The following is a 13,170-nucleotide window of genomic DNA, read 5'->3' as shown; positions in this document are numbered from 1 at the left end:
ACATCTATGTTTCTGCTGAGGCATGAATGCTAAATCTGGGAGACTGAACTGTGCCTGGAGTGCGAGAGATACCAAGATTTATGTATTTTTTCCAGGTACTTTTATTTATCTGATTGGTAAGCAGGCAGCTGAGTCAGTGAAGGCTTCCAGCTGACCCCGATGGTGGGCAGAAGTAATTCTGCAGCACTATGACGAGTGTAATCTGTTTTTAACAGATGCAACCCTGCCCGGGGAGGCTGGCAGCCTGAGGGTGAGGCAATACGATGGCAGCGCTGTGACCAGAGAACCTTCCAGATCAATCACGGATCTGCCATCAGACCGCAAAGCAACGGTGCTGGCACCTGCGTGACACCAGAAGCCGTGTCGGGCTGTTTTGGGGAAGTTTTGGTGTTAATGGGACTTAAATAACGTGTCTGGGGCAGAAGTAGCTGAGTGCTGCCACACGGGGCCGGAACAGAGACCGCTGAGGCGAGGCGGCGCTGGCAGGGCAGGGCCGGGCCGGGTGACAAAGGCCCGCACCCCTCTGCCCCCCCCCCGCCCGCACCCTTTGGACTCGCCCGGCGCTCACAGAGCGCGGAGCTTGGGCGAGTCCATCGCCAGCCTGAGGGGGAGGAATCGCGGCATCACCTCAACCCAAGGGCAGCGGCTTTGCGCATGCGCACAGCTCCCCGCGCGGCGCTCCTCCCTCCCAACTCCCCTCCCCTGGAGGCGCGCGCGGCGGGCGCGCGGCACAGGGCACGTTGCGGCGCGCGCGCGCCCGCTCCCCTCAGCTTTCCCCAGCGCTTCTCGCGAGACCCGGCGGCAGGGCGAGGCGGAAATCCCGCCTTAAAGCCCCGGCGGGAGGCCCCGAGTGCGCCTGCGCGGGGCGCCACAGGCCCGGCCCCGGCTTCCGGGCAGGTAGCGGCGGGGGGAGGGGGGGTCGGGACCCCTCAGAGCGCCTCAGGGACCCCTCGGAGCCCCCCCGGCCCTGCCCGAGCTCCCCGCAGCGCCCCCGGGCCTGTCCCGGGACCCCACCCCGGGCCCGGGCCGGTGGCGCGGGGCCGCCCCGAGGCGCTCCCGGGGCCGTAACCGGGCTGTGGGGGCGGCAGGGCCCGGTTGGGACCCGGCTCTGCCTCAGGGTGAGGCCGGGCCTCGCCCAGCGGCCTGCTGGGTGCCTCAGCCCGGGGTGGGTTGGGGTGAGGGGCTCCGGGAGCTGCGCTGTTACCTGTGAGCCCCGCGGGTTTTACCTCAGCTTCTCCTTCGCCGTGTCTCCAGGCTCATAAAATCCCCCAAATCCTCTAATAAACTTCACGCGGGCTATCGGGAGGTGCAAACAGAGCCGTGAGCTGCTCTGCCGGATCGCTCCTTCCTTCACGTAGATCTTCATGTGAAACACCGTTTCTTCTTCCTATTTAGCACAGCACACTGATCAGACCGCACAGCTTGCAGCTCTGCCCTGCCATCGGAGCTTGTCAGCTGTACTTGCCCTGGTTGCTGCAAGATGCCAGCAGCCCCTGCAGAGAACAGCCAGGTTATCTGTGAAGTATGGGCAAACAACCTGGAAGAGGAGATGAGGAAGATTCGAGAGATCGTGCTAAGTTACAGCTACATCGCGATGGTAAATGTTTCATACTTGACCTATTTGTCTCAGCGAAGGGATTTTGGGTGGGGAGGGGGAATAAGCTGGTTCTTGGGCAAGAAATGATTTGCCCTGTTCCTGATCTAACTAAGCTAGAAGTGGTGAAAAACCAGAAAGCCGTTTATGTTCGTTTCCAGAATGTGGTGCATGTGCAGTGTTCTGTTCCTATTGATTGATAGGCAGCGAAGAGGGAGAGCACCTGAAACAACTGAATTAATTTAATATTTAGTCATTCAGTGTGTGTTAGTTTATGGAACAGAAAGTGGAATGGGTCAGATGTACAAAGTCTTTTGTGTTCTGCTGCCCTATTTGTCCTTTGAATTTCCTTCCCCTTTTGGCTATGGAAACTGACGCAGAACTGTAGGACAAGAAACCTGCCAGTGACAGCTTGTTAGCAGGAGTGCGTCTTCTTGGTGTGGTCAGATGTTGGTTCTTGTGGAAGAAAAATGTTCTGGCTGTAGATAGAATGGTGTGTTCCAGGAAGTTTTATTTAAAAAGACCAGAATATCCTCCAGTTGGGAGGAATCTCTGCTCTTAATAGCCTCTGTTCACTTGGCAGGAGCTGGTCAGTTACATACGTATTCTTAGTTATGTACTGTAAGTTATGCCAACTTTGGCTGGGGATACTGAACTTAAAGATGTGACAAGTCCGTTATAAAAGTGTGGTGTTATAATACATGCCCCTTCAGGGTCTGTAAAATCCAATGTAGAACAAACTTGTGCAAATAAATAGAATCTTTTGGTGCCATACACTGATAGGAAATGAGCTTTCACTTCAATTGTTGTTCTGTTTCATTTCGTTGAGAGTGTTCATCACCTGTTTTATTAGCTGTGTTGTAGGAGTGGACACAAAAAGATGTTGGGCAAGAGAGAAATGTTGTAAGATATGCAGGACTGTGTTCTTTATGAAAGTTTTCGTGTATGCTGTAGAAGTTATGTGATGTAATCTCAGAGTAAAAATAGTCTAAAAGTTTGGGTTTCAGCAAAGATAGCAGACAATCACTGCCTAAAAAAAAAAAACAGTTTCCATATAGTAGGTGCAAATGAAAGAATACTTGTAACAGTTTAATATCCATAATAGAATATGAAACAGGATTAAAAAAGTGTTTTTTATAAAAGAAGTCACAGAATGCAGCGTTTGAGACCTGCAAGTGTGGAATTGAACATAGTCCTAGTGGAACAAGTGATGAAATAAGATTTGCTTTTCTTTCCCAGGACACGGAGTTTCCGGGGGTTGTTGTAAGGCCGATTGGTGAATTCCGCAGCTCCATCGATTATCAGTATCAGCTCCTTCGGTGCAATGTTGACCTTCTGAAAATTATCCAGCTGGGCCTCACTTTCACAAATGAGAAAGGAGAATATCCTTCTGGGATCAACACCTGGCAGTTTAACTTCAAATTCAACCTCACGTGAGTCTTCTAGGGAGTAGTCTGCTCTCTGCTGCTGAAGTGGTGCTTGTCTTTGGGAAATGCAGAAGCCTGTATGTTCGTCATCAGTGGTTGGTTCTGGGCAATAACAATTCAGATGCTAATACTGATTTTATGGGACCCTATTTTGGCATGGCAGGAGTTGCAATATTTCTGGAAGTCAAAGCCATGCTAAAATGCTGTCCTTAACACCCTTTCCCTTGTTAAATAGCCTGTGCCCAGTAATTCTGTGTGCCTTAAGCTTTGTATGCTTTCTGTATCTACCTGTCTCTATATATTATATAATCATTTAAACAATTAAATCTATCTCTTTCTGCTAAAAAGACATGGATATACTGTTTGCAGCAAAAAGGAAAATCTCTCTCTTTGCAGATCCATGCTAAAATATAAACTGGCATCTAAAGAAAAAACAGTGGAATTGTCACATCTGTTAAAGGGAATGAATCTTGTTAAAGGGAGTGTAAATCTCAACTGCAATCCAGTTAAGATTGCAGATTAGCTTGTTACATATTTAGGAGGGTGCAGTGATGATATTGAAAGTGACGTGATATGAATTGTCTAGAGACACAGGTACAGGGAGAGACAGCCTAATGGTCACTCCAGTTTTTCAAAATGCAGTGAGTGGGGAATTTTTCTGTAAGGGCTGACCTGTTAGTACTTTAAGTGCAAAGCTGCTTTTCTCCTTCAGGGAAGATATGTACTCTCAGGATTCCATAGACCTCCTCGCAAGCTCTGGGCTGCAGTTCCAGAAGCACGAAGAAGAAGGGATCGATACCCTGCATTTTGCTGAGTTGCTCATGACTTCAGGGGTCGTCCTTAGTGACAGTGTGAAATGGCTGTCGTTTCACAGGTAGGTTGGAGGTGATCAGTGATGCTCAGAGGGTTTTCTGCTTTTCCATGTTGCCTGGAGTTTTATGAATATCAGATTATGTTAAGGTTTGAAAACTATAGGATATTAGAAAGCAAACTCCAAACTACTGAAAACTACTTTATTGTGAAAAATGTGGTATTAGTACTGATGAGTACAGGTGCTGCCTGTTTATCTAGGTCCTGTATGTTTTTGGTTTCAGTGGTTATGACTTTGGCTACATGGTGAAGCTGTTGACAGATTCCAGGTTGCCAGAAGAGGAACACGAGTTTTTCCATATCTTGAACCTTTTCTTTCCATCTATCTACGATGTGAAGTACTTAATGAAGAGCTGCAAAAACCTCAAGGTACTTGTATCTCCCCAGCAAACGAGTGATGGATAGATAGATAGCAGTGCTGCAAATGGGGAATAAGGCAAATGACAGAACTGCTACGCGTATCATCGCTAAACTGGAGTGCGTATCAAAGCAAATAGCCATGCATACACACCTAGGCTAAGTTCGTATCTAGCAGATGCTGCCTTCCCAGTTTTAAGCATACCAGTATGTTTATCATGTAGGGGACTTTTGCATAACCTTCTGTATCTAATTTCAGAGGACAGCTGTAATTCAGTATCCTTTATTCTTTCCTATGCAAGGTGGGGCATTTTGTTTTGTGTGACCTGCATGACTTCATTATCTGGTAGACACTCAGAGGGTAGAAAGTAATTTATCTACTGAATCACAGCCTTGTTTCAGGAAAGGGTGGGAAAGGTGCAGCATTTGTAATCTCTGAATATATACCCACAGTCATCTCGAGTATCTGCAGCAGGAAAGCAAGGTACCTAAATCTAGGCAGAGTTTTTTACATTCTTTAATGGTTGTCACCATTTGAGTTCACTCACAGTTGGCATGTGTGTTGCTGGAAATTTGTGTTTTGGAGAAGTGTGGCGATTTTGGTAAGACAGGGCTTGTACAAAACAGTCTGGTCTGTTTTCACTGCAGGGCGGCCTTCAAGAGGTGGCAGATCAGCTGGATTTGCAGCGAATTGGACGACAGCACCAGGCAGGATCGGATTCTCTTCTCACAGGAATGGCATTCTTCAGAATGAAGGAGGTAGTGTGTTATTCTTCTTTCTGGTTCTTCTTCCAGTCCCTATCCACCAGTGCCAGTACAATTGATGTCGTTGGCGTTCTTGGTTTTTGTTTGAGCCTTGTGGCTGGCACACTTCAAAATGTCAGTAACAGGAAATGTTGATATTGGCACACACTTTTTCCGTTCATGCTTCTTTCCAGTCCTTATTTTACTTCCCTAGCTGAATCCTAGAGGTGGCTGACTTCAGACAAACTCCTTGATTAAGGCTAGGTGCTTTCCAGTTTAGGAAGAAATAGGAACTGTTTAATTGTGCCTCTTTTTTTTTTTTTCCTCCCCTCTGCAGTTGTTTTTTGAGGATACAATCGATGATGCAAAGTATTGTGGGCGATTGTATGGCCTTGGCACAGGAGTGGCTCAGAAACAAAATGAAGATGTGGACTCAGCCCAAGAAAAAATGAGTATTTTGGCTATTATCAACAACATGCAGCCATGACAAGTGGGTACCCCTCAGCAGGACATGGTTACTGTATTGGCAGCTGCTGTCCTCAACTATTTTCCCTAAGCGTGTTTCAAAGGGCATCTAAAGTACACAGTCTGCAGAAGACCTTCAGTTTTGCTGAATGAAGAGCTGCATCTTCATTTGAAAACCAGAAGGAGAGAGTTGACTGAATTCCTAATGCCAGCATTTGTGATTTGCTATCTTTTTAATACGAAGGGCAAAAGACACCAACTACTGTGTATACCTCTTTTTTTTCCCTCTTTATACTGTACAGAATCTGCAAGGAGGACTTCAGAGTAGAATATCCAGTAAAGCTAAGGGTCTGGAAATCCAATGAAATCGGACACAGACATGCACATGAATTTGCAAGTTGTGCTTTAGAAAGCTTATTTTAAAACTTCTGCATGTTGTGAGGGTCACAGCTTCACCTCATGGTTCGCTTCTTTTATCTTTGTATAGCCTGTGGAAATTGTTCCCTTTGATCACTGCGGAGGTTTCGGAAAGGATAACATTAAAAATGATCCTTGCAGCTAAAACTATTCAGAGATTTGCTTTAACAACACTGGGGATGGATATTACTGGAATTGATTTGATCTGCTCCATAGTTTCTAATTCTGTATGGTACAGGTTTGACTCATGCTGGGCTTTGGCTTAGTTCTTACAGGCATTAATAAACTGTTCTGGAAGTAGATTAAGTTAACCTTTGCTCGAGGACCTCTTGACAGGACCAATATTATGACTTCAGTCTTCATCAGCTAGACCTACAAATTTTATTCTTGTTCTACCACAGCTAGTTCAGCACGTGGGTAAACACTTGTCCCTCTTCTCCCCTACTCCTCCAGTCCCCAGTTTTACTATATGCTTAACAAGTGACAAAGTAGTTTCCTTCCTTTTCATTATAAACAGCTGAAAAGCAGCTAGAGGATGGAAGAAGAGTATGGGATTCTGACTTTTAAAACGCAAGCCATTCTATAATAGTTTTTTCTTCCCCAACAGCTCTGTAATGGCATTTCTTTTTTTTAAAAAATCTTTTGAACATGATAAACGTAAAATGCATTTTAAACAAGCTTAACTCTTACTTAGGAGTGACGGTTTAGAGCTGGTATTTAAAATGCTTGTAAATAGTACTTGTTTTTAACTTTTGTAAAATAAATTTTTTTAAAACAGGCTTTGTTTTGGATTTTCCATCAAGTACTAAAATTCCTCAGAATTGAGGATTTGTAAGCTGAATTAGTGCTACCTGCATCCTAAAGAGGGAAGATGCTCAAGTTTCTTCCTTCTTTGACTCTTTATGATATGCTACTGCAGTAGTTCTTAATAAAATCAGCTTTTAACTTTTGTCAGCTACTATACAGTAATTTTGAGTTTAAATGTACTCATTCCCTTTTTACTCTTCTGTCAGCACAGGAAGCAGTATTATGGCCTATTTCAGCACAGCTTAGCCACTTGAAGTGACAAATCCATTTTGTTCCTGTGAAGTTCTACTGCTTCATCTCGACTACTTGTTTTGCTTAATAGGAGAGCTGTTTGGTTAAGCAGTAGCTCCCCCTCCTGGTTTTTAAGTGCATGGTAGAGAGAATTTAAGCAAATTTTAATCACCAGCTTATTCTGCAGGTGGATTAATCTTTTTTTTTGTATAACCCCTTACTTTTATCTACTGCTATTTGAACTGTTTTGATGCTGTACTTGCCTTGAAGCAGGAAATGTATCAGTGTCAAGTCTGTGTTCTGACTACGTGAATCTAGAACAGTTCCTGATCGTAATTTTTTTTAAGAGAAATCTTTGTGCTTACCAACTTTCTAAATCTATGTCCTCTTATACTGTGACTTTTTTTTCTGCTGTACTTAAGTTGCTTCTAGAAATTACTAAGATGCTATATTCACTAAGGCTTTCACAGGCTTGCTTTGTCAGGAAGAGTTAGTTTTTATGTTAAGATGGGAGAAGCCTTAAGTAGGCTCTAAGACTGGTCAAAATGTTGCATGTTCAAGACTCCATAATCTGGGATATCGCTTTAGACACGTAAGTTAAAGCACCTTTACAGAACTTACTAGCACCTTATTTTACCCTTGCTATAGTTGGGGGAAAAAAAAGTTTAGGCACAAACAGTTTCAGGAACAGGTACTTCTGCTTTTCCTGACCTGGAAAAGTCCCTTATCTCTTGCCAGTTATGCTGGAATCAACTGTAACAACTCTTGCCTTCCCTTTTAACTTGTATACTTGGCTTCATTCCACACGGTTTAAGTCATAGCACACAATACTCGCTCTATCTAGCATGTTCAATTTATGCTGTACTTAAAACAACAAAAAGACTTGTTTTTAAATGCACTCACCCTTGATTGACATCAATTTATATTCATCAAATTAAATACCAATTCCTGCTTGTAGAAGACTTTATTTAGAGGAGGGAAAATAAATTCACAATGCTCTTAAGAACAATACTGGTTGGAGGGTCAGACTACTTAAAGGAACCATTATTTTTTTCTGGAGGGTGGCTCCTATTCTTCCTCTGCTGAAAGACTGATATAGCTGCTCAAAACTGTTTATCTTAAACATAAATTCCAAGAGCTTTCCTTGGCTTAACTTCCAACAAATAAAAAAAGATAATACAAAAATCCTCTATACCATTTCAAGGCCATAGTCTACTGCTTTTCAGTTCTCTAACAGTCTCTTTAATAGTAGTCGATGACCATGAGTGTCTGTATATAAACCTGATTTTTTTTGTATTTTTTTCCAAAACCGTAGTCATAAATAACCACATCCATAGAAACAAACCTTCGGTTGAAGGAAGAACAGCCTTGGCGGTGTTAATTGGTGTTAAGCAATTGAGGGTAGCTCTAAGGAGCTGTGCCTGGTCTCACAACGTCATGTCAAGAATTTCCCACCAGCCTTCTTGTAAACATTAGCACTACCGTGTTTCCGGAGGAGATCCAATGCCTGTTCACGGAGTTCAGGAGAACACTGGGATCCGATGTGAAGGAGTACAAGGCAACACTCCAGCACATCAGGGAAGGGATAGAACTGGAAGAAAAAGAAAAAGGTAAAGTGATGTCTGCTCTTTCGGTTGGAATAGTTCAATACATTCAAGCAGCCAGCTCTAAAAACTGCTTTACAGTAGCCTTGTAAGAGACAGTCAGGAGTCAGATGGATTTTTTTTCCTGTTCTTCTAGGACATTAGCATGTTTAAGCGAGTTTGTTGCCCCATGTGCTATCACTGTGGTTACCTTTAGTTATCTTACAGACTAGAGAAGAGAGGGGACAAGGCAGACTAGGAGACATGATTTTGCAGCACATGGTGTGGTTACATCAGTTTCTGATCAGTACAGATCATTTTATACTTGACATTCACAACTCAACTATCAAACCTGTTTTTGCAAACATAGTAAGTATCAAGGGATTACTTTTAAAAGACATCAGAAAGTTTCAGTCAGGATATCCCATTGAGAAGCTTTATCTGCATTCTCCACCAGCATGGAGACCTGTTAACTCTCAAAGCTGCCGTAGCATCAATTCAGTGAAAAGGAGGATGATCCTGCTCATGTATGTGAGCCAGCCTGTATTTACACTGCTAGCACCAAGACAGCAGAGTAAGACACCTTTATCTTACAAATCTGGAGTGCAACCATGGCACGAAGTCACTGCTCCTTACCTTATGTTAAAAAAAGGGGGGGAGGATTATATGATGAGACTGCCCTTATGAGAAGACTGTCTTCTTTCAGAACCATACTACTTCTTCTGAAAACTTACCTTTAAACTGTCTGGAAATTCTGCTAGTTTCTGCTTTGCTTCTAGAAGTCGCTTCGTTAGCTCAGGGAGGGTAATCGTTTCCTTTGCTTCATCTTTACTGTCAAGAAAAGAGCAGGTGTAATGTAATGAATTACTGTTTGGCTTAAATGACCACATAGCCTCCCTACTGTAGTCAGAGCACAGGAGGGTTAGACAAGCGTTACGCACACCCTTCTTTCTTGCTGAAGTCCCAAATAATTGTTCAGCAAAGAGACAGCACTGTTAGATCATGGTTTGTCCTTTTCATTATCCTCCCCTTTTCAAGTTGCCCTGCTTACTCACTGTATCAACACAGCCTGTGCATCAGAAAGTTGTTGAGCTGTGTTAAATTCATGTATGTGGTGGTGCCCCTGGGATATGCAAAACTTCTGAGCAGTAGTATGTTAGTGTCCCTGGGCAATGAGCTTGAGATCAGAGGGCATCTGAGCTAAACAAGAAACCCGCTGCACAAACAAAAAAAAGCAACACCTTTCAAACCCTTTGTTCATGTTCTGAAAGCTTACCCGTTTATCTGGCTCTTGTCAGAGCTTGGTTTATCTGATTCATTCTCTGAACTCTGCGGCACGTTGCCTTCCTGGATGCTTCCATTTGTGCTTTCCTGGAGATTGTTCCTCTGCTGCTGATGCTGGTGTATCATGTCTGCTAAAATCTGCTGGACCTCAGCTATATCTCTCTGCGTGTTCTGTAAAGCAGCGGTCGCTTCTGAAAGAAGCACTTTGCAGCCATTCAGTTTTGACTGTCTGTCTACCAAATCGACTGAGCTAGTTCTCGAGTCACTTTCTGGCTCACATCTCTGAAATTCAGTTGTACTGCTGAGATTTTCATCCATCTTAGTTGCAGTTTGATCAGGAGTATCTTCAGGAGAGGAGGGAGCTGATACGGAACTCTGCTCAAGAGCTGGCTGCTCACTGGGACACAGCACAGGATCCAAACCAGTCTTTTGCAAGACGGTGGAACCTTTGGGTGGGTTCCACCACAGGTCATACAGCAGTCCGTAAGCTGCGAAGCCCTCTAAACTTCTGCAAGCAGCCATGCTTTGAGAATTTGTGCTGTCCAGTTTGTCTCTCAGGTTCTCACAGCCTAGTAATGACCAAAAAAAAGGATTACAAATAGATCAAGAGCTGCAGGATAAATGCATGACATGCTCTGGAGGAGAAAGAGAAGAACGGTCCAGATGATTTGTAACTATGAGAGGAACACAGCTTTCCAGTGTGCCCATCTCCCTTACAGATCAGAGTGTGCTGGATTTCTAACATCACCAACGCTGAGTGACGTTGCTGAGCTTCCTTCCAGTCAGGAATTTTCAGAGGCCTTGAATCATCCTGATTCCATAGACAATTAAAAGAGCTGTGCACTTCCGAAAGTCACAGGTTTCTTTATATATAGGAATATTTTACTCCTGATACTATGCCTAGTAATAAAAATGGGCACATAGCTCTGAAGGTCCCCTTGTTTGTCAGTGCCAGGAGGTGTACCAGAAAAGCCTTACCTTCAGGAAGGAAGATACTGCAAAGCTCTTGCATCAAAGTAAAATTGCCAGCATCGTAGCTGCGGGTCACAGCACCAAGAATACCTTTCACTGCTTCATCCCAAGCAGCAGCCTGATAGCTCAGTGCTGCAAGGGTCAGGTCATGGGAGATGTGGAAAAGCACCTAGAGGAAGCAGCAGAAAGCACAATGAATAATTTTACTGCTAAGCATGAATGACTCACTGGTTAAAACCATTACAGAAAAGTCCAGAAGCACATGACTGACTCAAAAGCAATTTTCACAATGATGCAATTTACATAGTTTCCTTTATGTAGGAAATCAGAGCGCTTTTACATGACTTGCCACTGTAATAATCAGCAACTGTGCTTGCATGTGTCCTACTAATTTGTACATCAAAAGTCAGTGACTCGCTGAGGTCAGAGAACTGCAGGAGCACCAGTTTATGACCAGACTTTCTGAACTCCAGGATATTTTGACAAGCACTCCTGCTTCTCCTGACAGTTCTACACAAAACCCCGTATCACTGCTGAGAACAGTCAGCTATGCCAGTCAGTCCCACCCAGCCAGCACGTCATTGCTCTCAGTGCTCATCACTGACGCCATACGTGAGTTCTTACGCTGTGCAGAAACAAATTGGTAGATATGGAAGCTGCCCCAGATGCCTCTCATCTACCTCTCTGACTATAACCTCATCTTTTAGCAGGATGCAGAAAGCAGTCCCCTGGAAACAGCTCACACAGCACCACAATATGTCTGTGTTCTACTGCACATGCTGTAGCGAGGCTTAGTGTGTATACAGATCCAGTCCAATTACCTGCTTTGGGTGGGTGTTGCTGGTAGAAGGAGGATGCTCAATACTCCGTAGCTGCTCCTGTGCACACGTGGCTTTTTCAGTGGTGTTCATGCCCAGCTCCTTCTGCCACACTTCTATCACCATGTCAAAAAATGAGGCGTCTCTGTTCAGCTCCCAGCTGTGGTAACAGGGAGGCACAGGGCTCTTTCGGTTACAGGGATTTCTTTCATTAAGGCACTTGCAAAGCAGTTCGTTGAGGCAGAAAACAAGTCTTTGCCCCTTTAAAAAGAGGAAAAAAAAAGCACTGAGCTGTTGCAAAATGAAAAACAATCCCTTACTGACTACAAAAGTGGTCAAAGTTAAAAACGTGGCTAGTAGCAGCTTGCTGGTGATGATGCTTCACAACAGCAGCTACCAAAGAAAAGTACTGACAGACTGAGAGGCTCTAAGGTCAGAAGGAAGCCTCATAACGAGTTAAAGTAACCTTCTGCTTCACAATCCATACGACAATGAATTCCTGGATTAAACCTGTAATAGCAGATGGAGTTACAGCGAGTGTGTTCATTCTGAATGACTTGAATGACAATAAACACCTTCTTTTACCTTTTTTCTGATTAGTATTATGTACTGATAATAAATAAATTAAAATGAATCTGAGTAAGAAAATGCAATACATCATTGACAAAAAAAAAAAAAAGAAAGAAAAAAAAACACAGAAAAACCTCCACTACCTCTCTTACATACCTAATATGCACAGAGCCTACGTGCCTCTCCACCACATATCCTTTTCCTCTGCAAATATGCGTTTATTTATTTATTTAAGTATTATCGCACAAACTTTTAGCAAAATATTTTGAGGCAAAACCCATTCAGGACTTCCTGTGGATTGTTAATATATGTGCAGAGGTGCAAAGTTCATCAAGGTAATCTGGAGAGAGACAATGCTAAAATGAAGTAGAAAGGAAAGAACCAGACTCACAAATAACGTTTTCTGTTGTTGAAGGACCTCCTGAGCTCCAACCCAGTTTCTGGATAACAGCAGCTCTTGGGCACATCTGAAAGACAAACTTGCCGACAATTCCTCCTCTCCAGATATCAGAGCAAGCTCAGCAGCAGCTTTAAGGGATGTCACATCCCCCTTTTTTGCCAACACCTTAACTGCATCATAGGGTGAGGAAGCTCCCAAATAACTGAAGAGATACAAGCAAATTGATCTCAGGTTAGTACTAAGATACCACTTAGAAATTGTATTGCAATAGTTCTAGCACAAACTTACAAATGAAGATAAACTTTTATTTTCTACAAGGAGTCAGAGTTCTCATCACTTTGCTTTAAAAAAGGTTGCTAGAGACAGAGGTGCCTGATCCAATGCAAAGCTCCAGAGGGAAAGTGACACAGCCTACTAGTCTGGATGGTGGTACACACGCCATGCATGGCTTAGAAGAGTAATACAATAAACAGATTCAAGAGACAAAAATTAGTGTATTTTTCCAGATTCCAGGTGAATCTTTTCAGAAGTGTAAACACTCCAAAAATGCCAGAGCTCCAATCAACATCAAGCAAATCCACTACAGTAGTCAAAGCCAATATATTTCAAACATAGTTAGTAATTTTGGTAG

General features: G+C 43.6%; 2 protein-coding genes across 3 annotated transcripts in view; one reads left to right on the top strand and one right to left on the bottom strand.

The window, feature by feature from the left end:
• The first annotated feature begins 752 nt into the window (after positions 1-752).
• On the top strand, positions 753-6,520 carry CNOT8 (CCR4-NOT transcription complex subunit 8). The gene is made up of 7 exons (XM_082771722.1): positions 753-897; positions 1,396-1,597; positions 2,834-3,027; positions 3,734-3,895; positions 4,116-4,260; positions 4,897-5,007; positions 5,330-6,520. The coding sequence occupies exons 2-7, from the start codon at positions 1,481-1,483 to the stop codon at positions 5,477-5,479; spliced, it is 879 nt and encodes a 292-aa protein (XP_082627848.1). The 5' UTR covers positions 753-897; positions 1,396-1,480; the 3' UTR covers positions 5,480-6,520.
• A 975-nt stretch (positions 6,521-7,495) lies between these two features.
• GEMIN5 (gem nuclear organelle associated protein 5) overlaps positions 7,496-13,170 on the bottom strand; it is a 19,481-nt gene continuing 13,806 nt past the window's right edge. Inside the window, exons 23-28 of one of the 2 annotated variants that reach the window (XM_082771721.1) lie at positions 12,531-12,741; positions 11,573-11,830; positions 10,758-10,920; positions 9,772-10,348; positions 9,230-9,326; positions 7,496-8,503 (exon numbers count right to left, since the gene is read on the bottom strand). In XM_082771721.1, coding sequence (XP_082627847.1) covers positions 8,348-8,503; positions 9,230-9,326; positions 9,772-10,348; positions 10,758-10,920; positions 11,573-11,830; positions 12,531-12,741 — 1,462 coding nt within the window. In that variant the 3' untranslated portion in view covers positions 7,496-8,347. The remainder of the gene's footprint in view (positions 8,504-9,229; positions 9,327-9,771; positions 10,349-10,757; positions 10,921-11,572; positions 11,831-12,530; positions 12,742-13,170) is intronic. The other variant, XM_082771720.1, reaches the window with a different exon arrangement.

This window comes from Aythya marila (genome assembly GCF_965140915.1).
Source record: "Aythya marila genome assembly, chromosome: 14".
Lineage (NCBI taxonomy): Eukaryota > Metazoa > Chordata > Aves > Anseriformes > Anatidae > Aythya > Aythya marila.
This window is presented reverse-complemented; position numbering and strand designations above follow the sequence as displayed.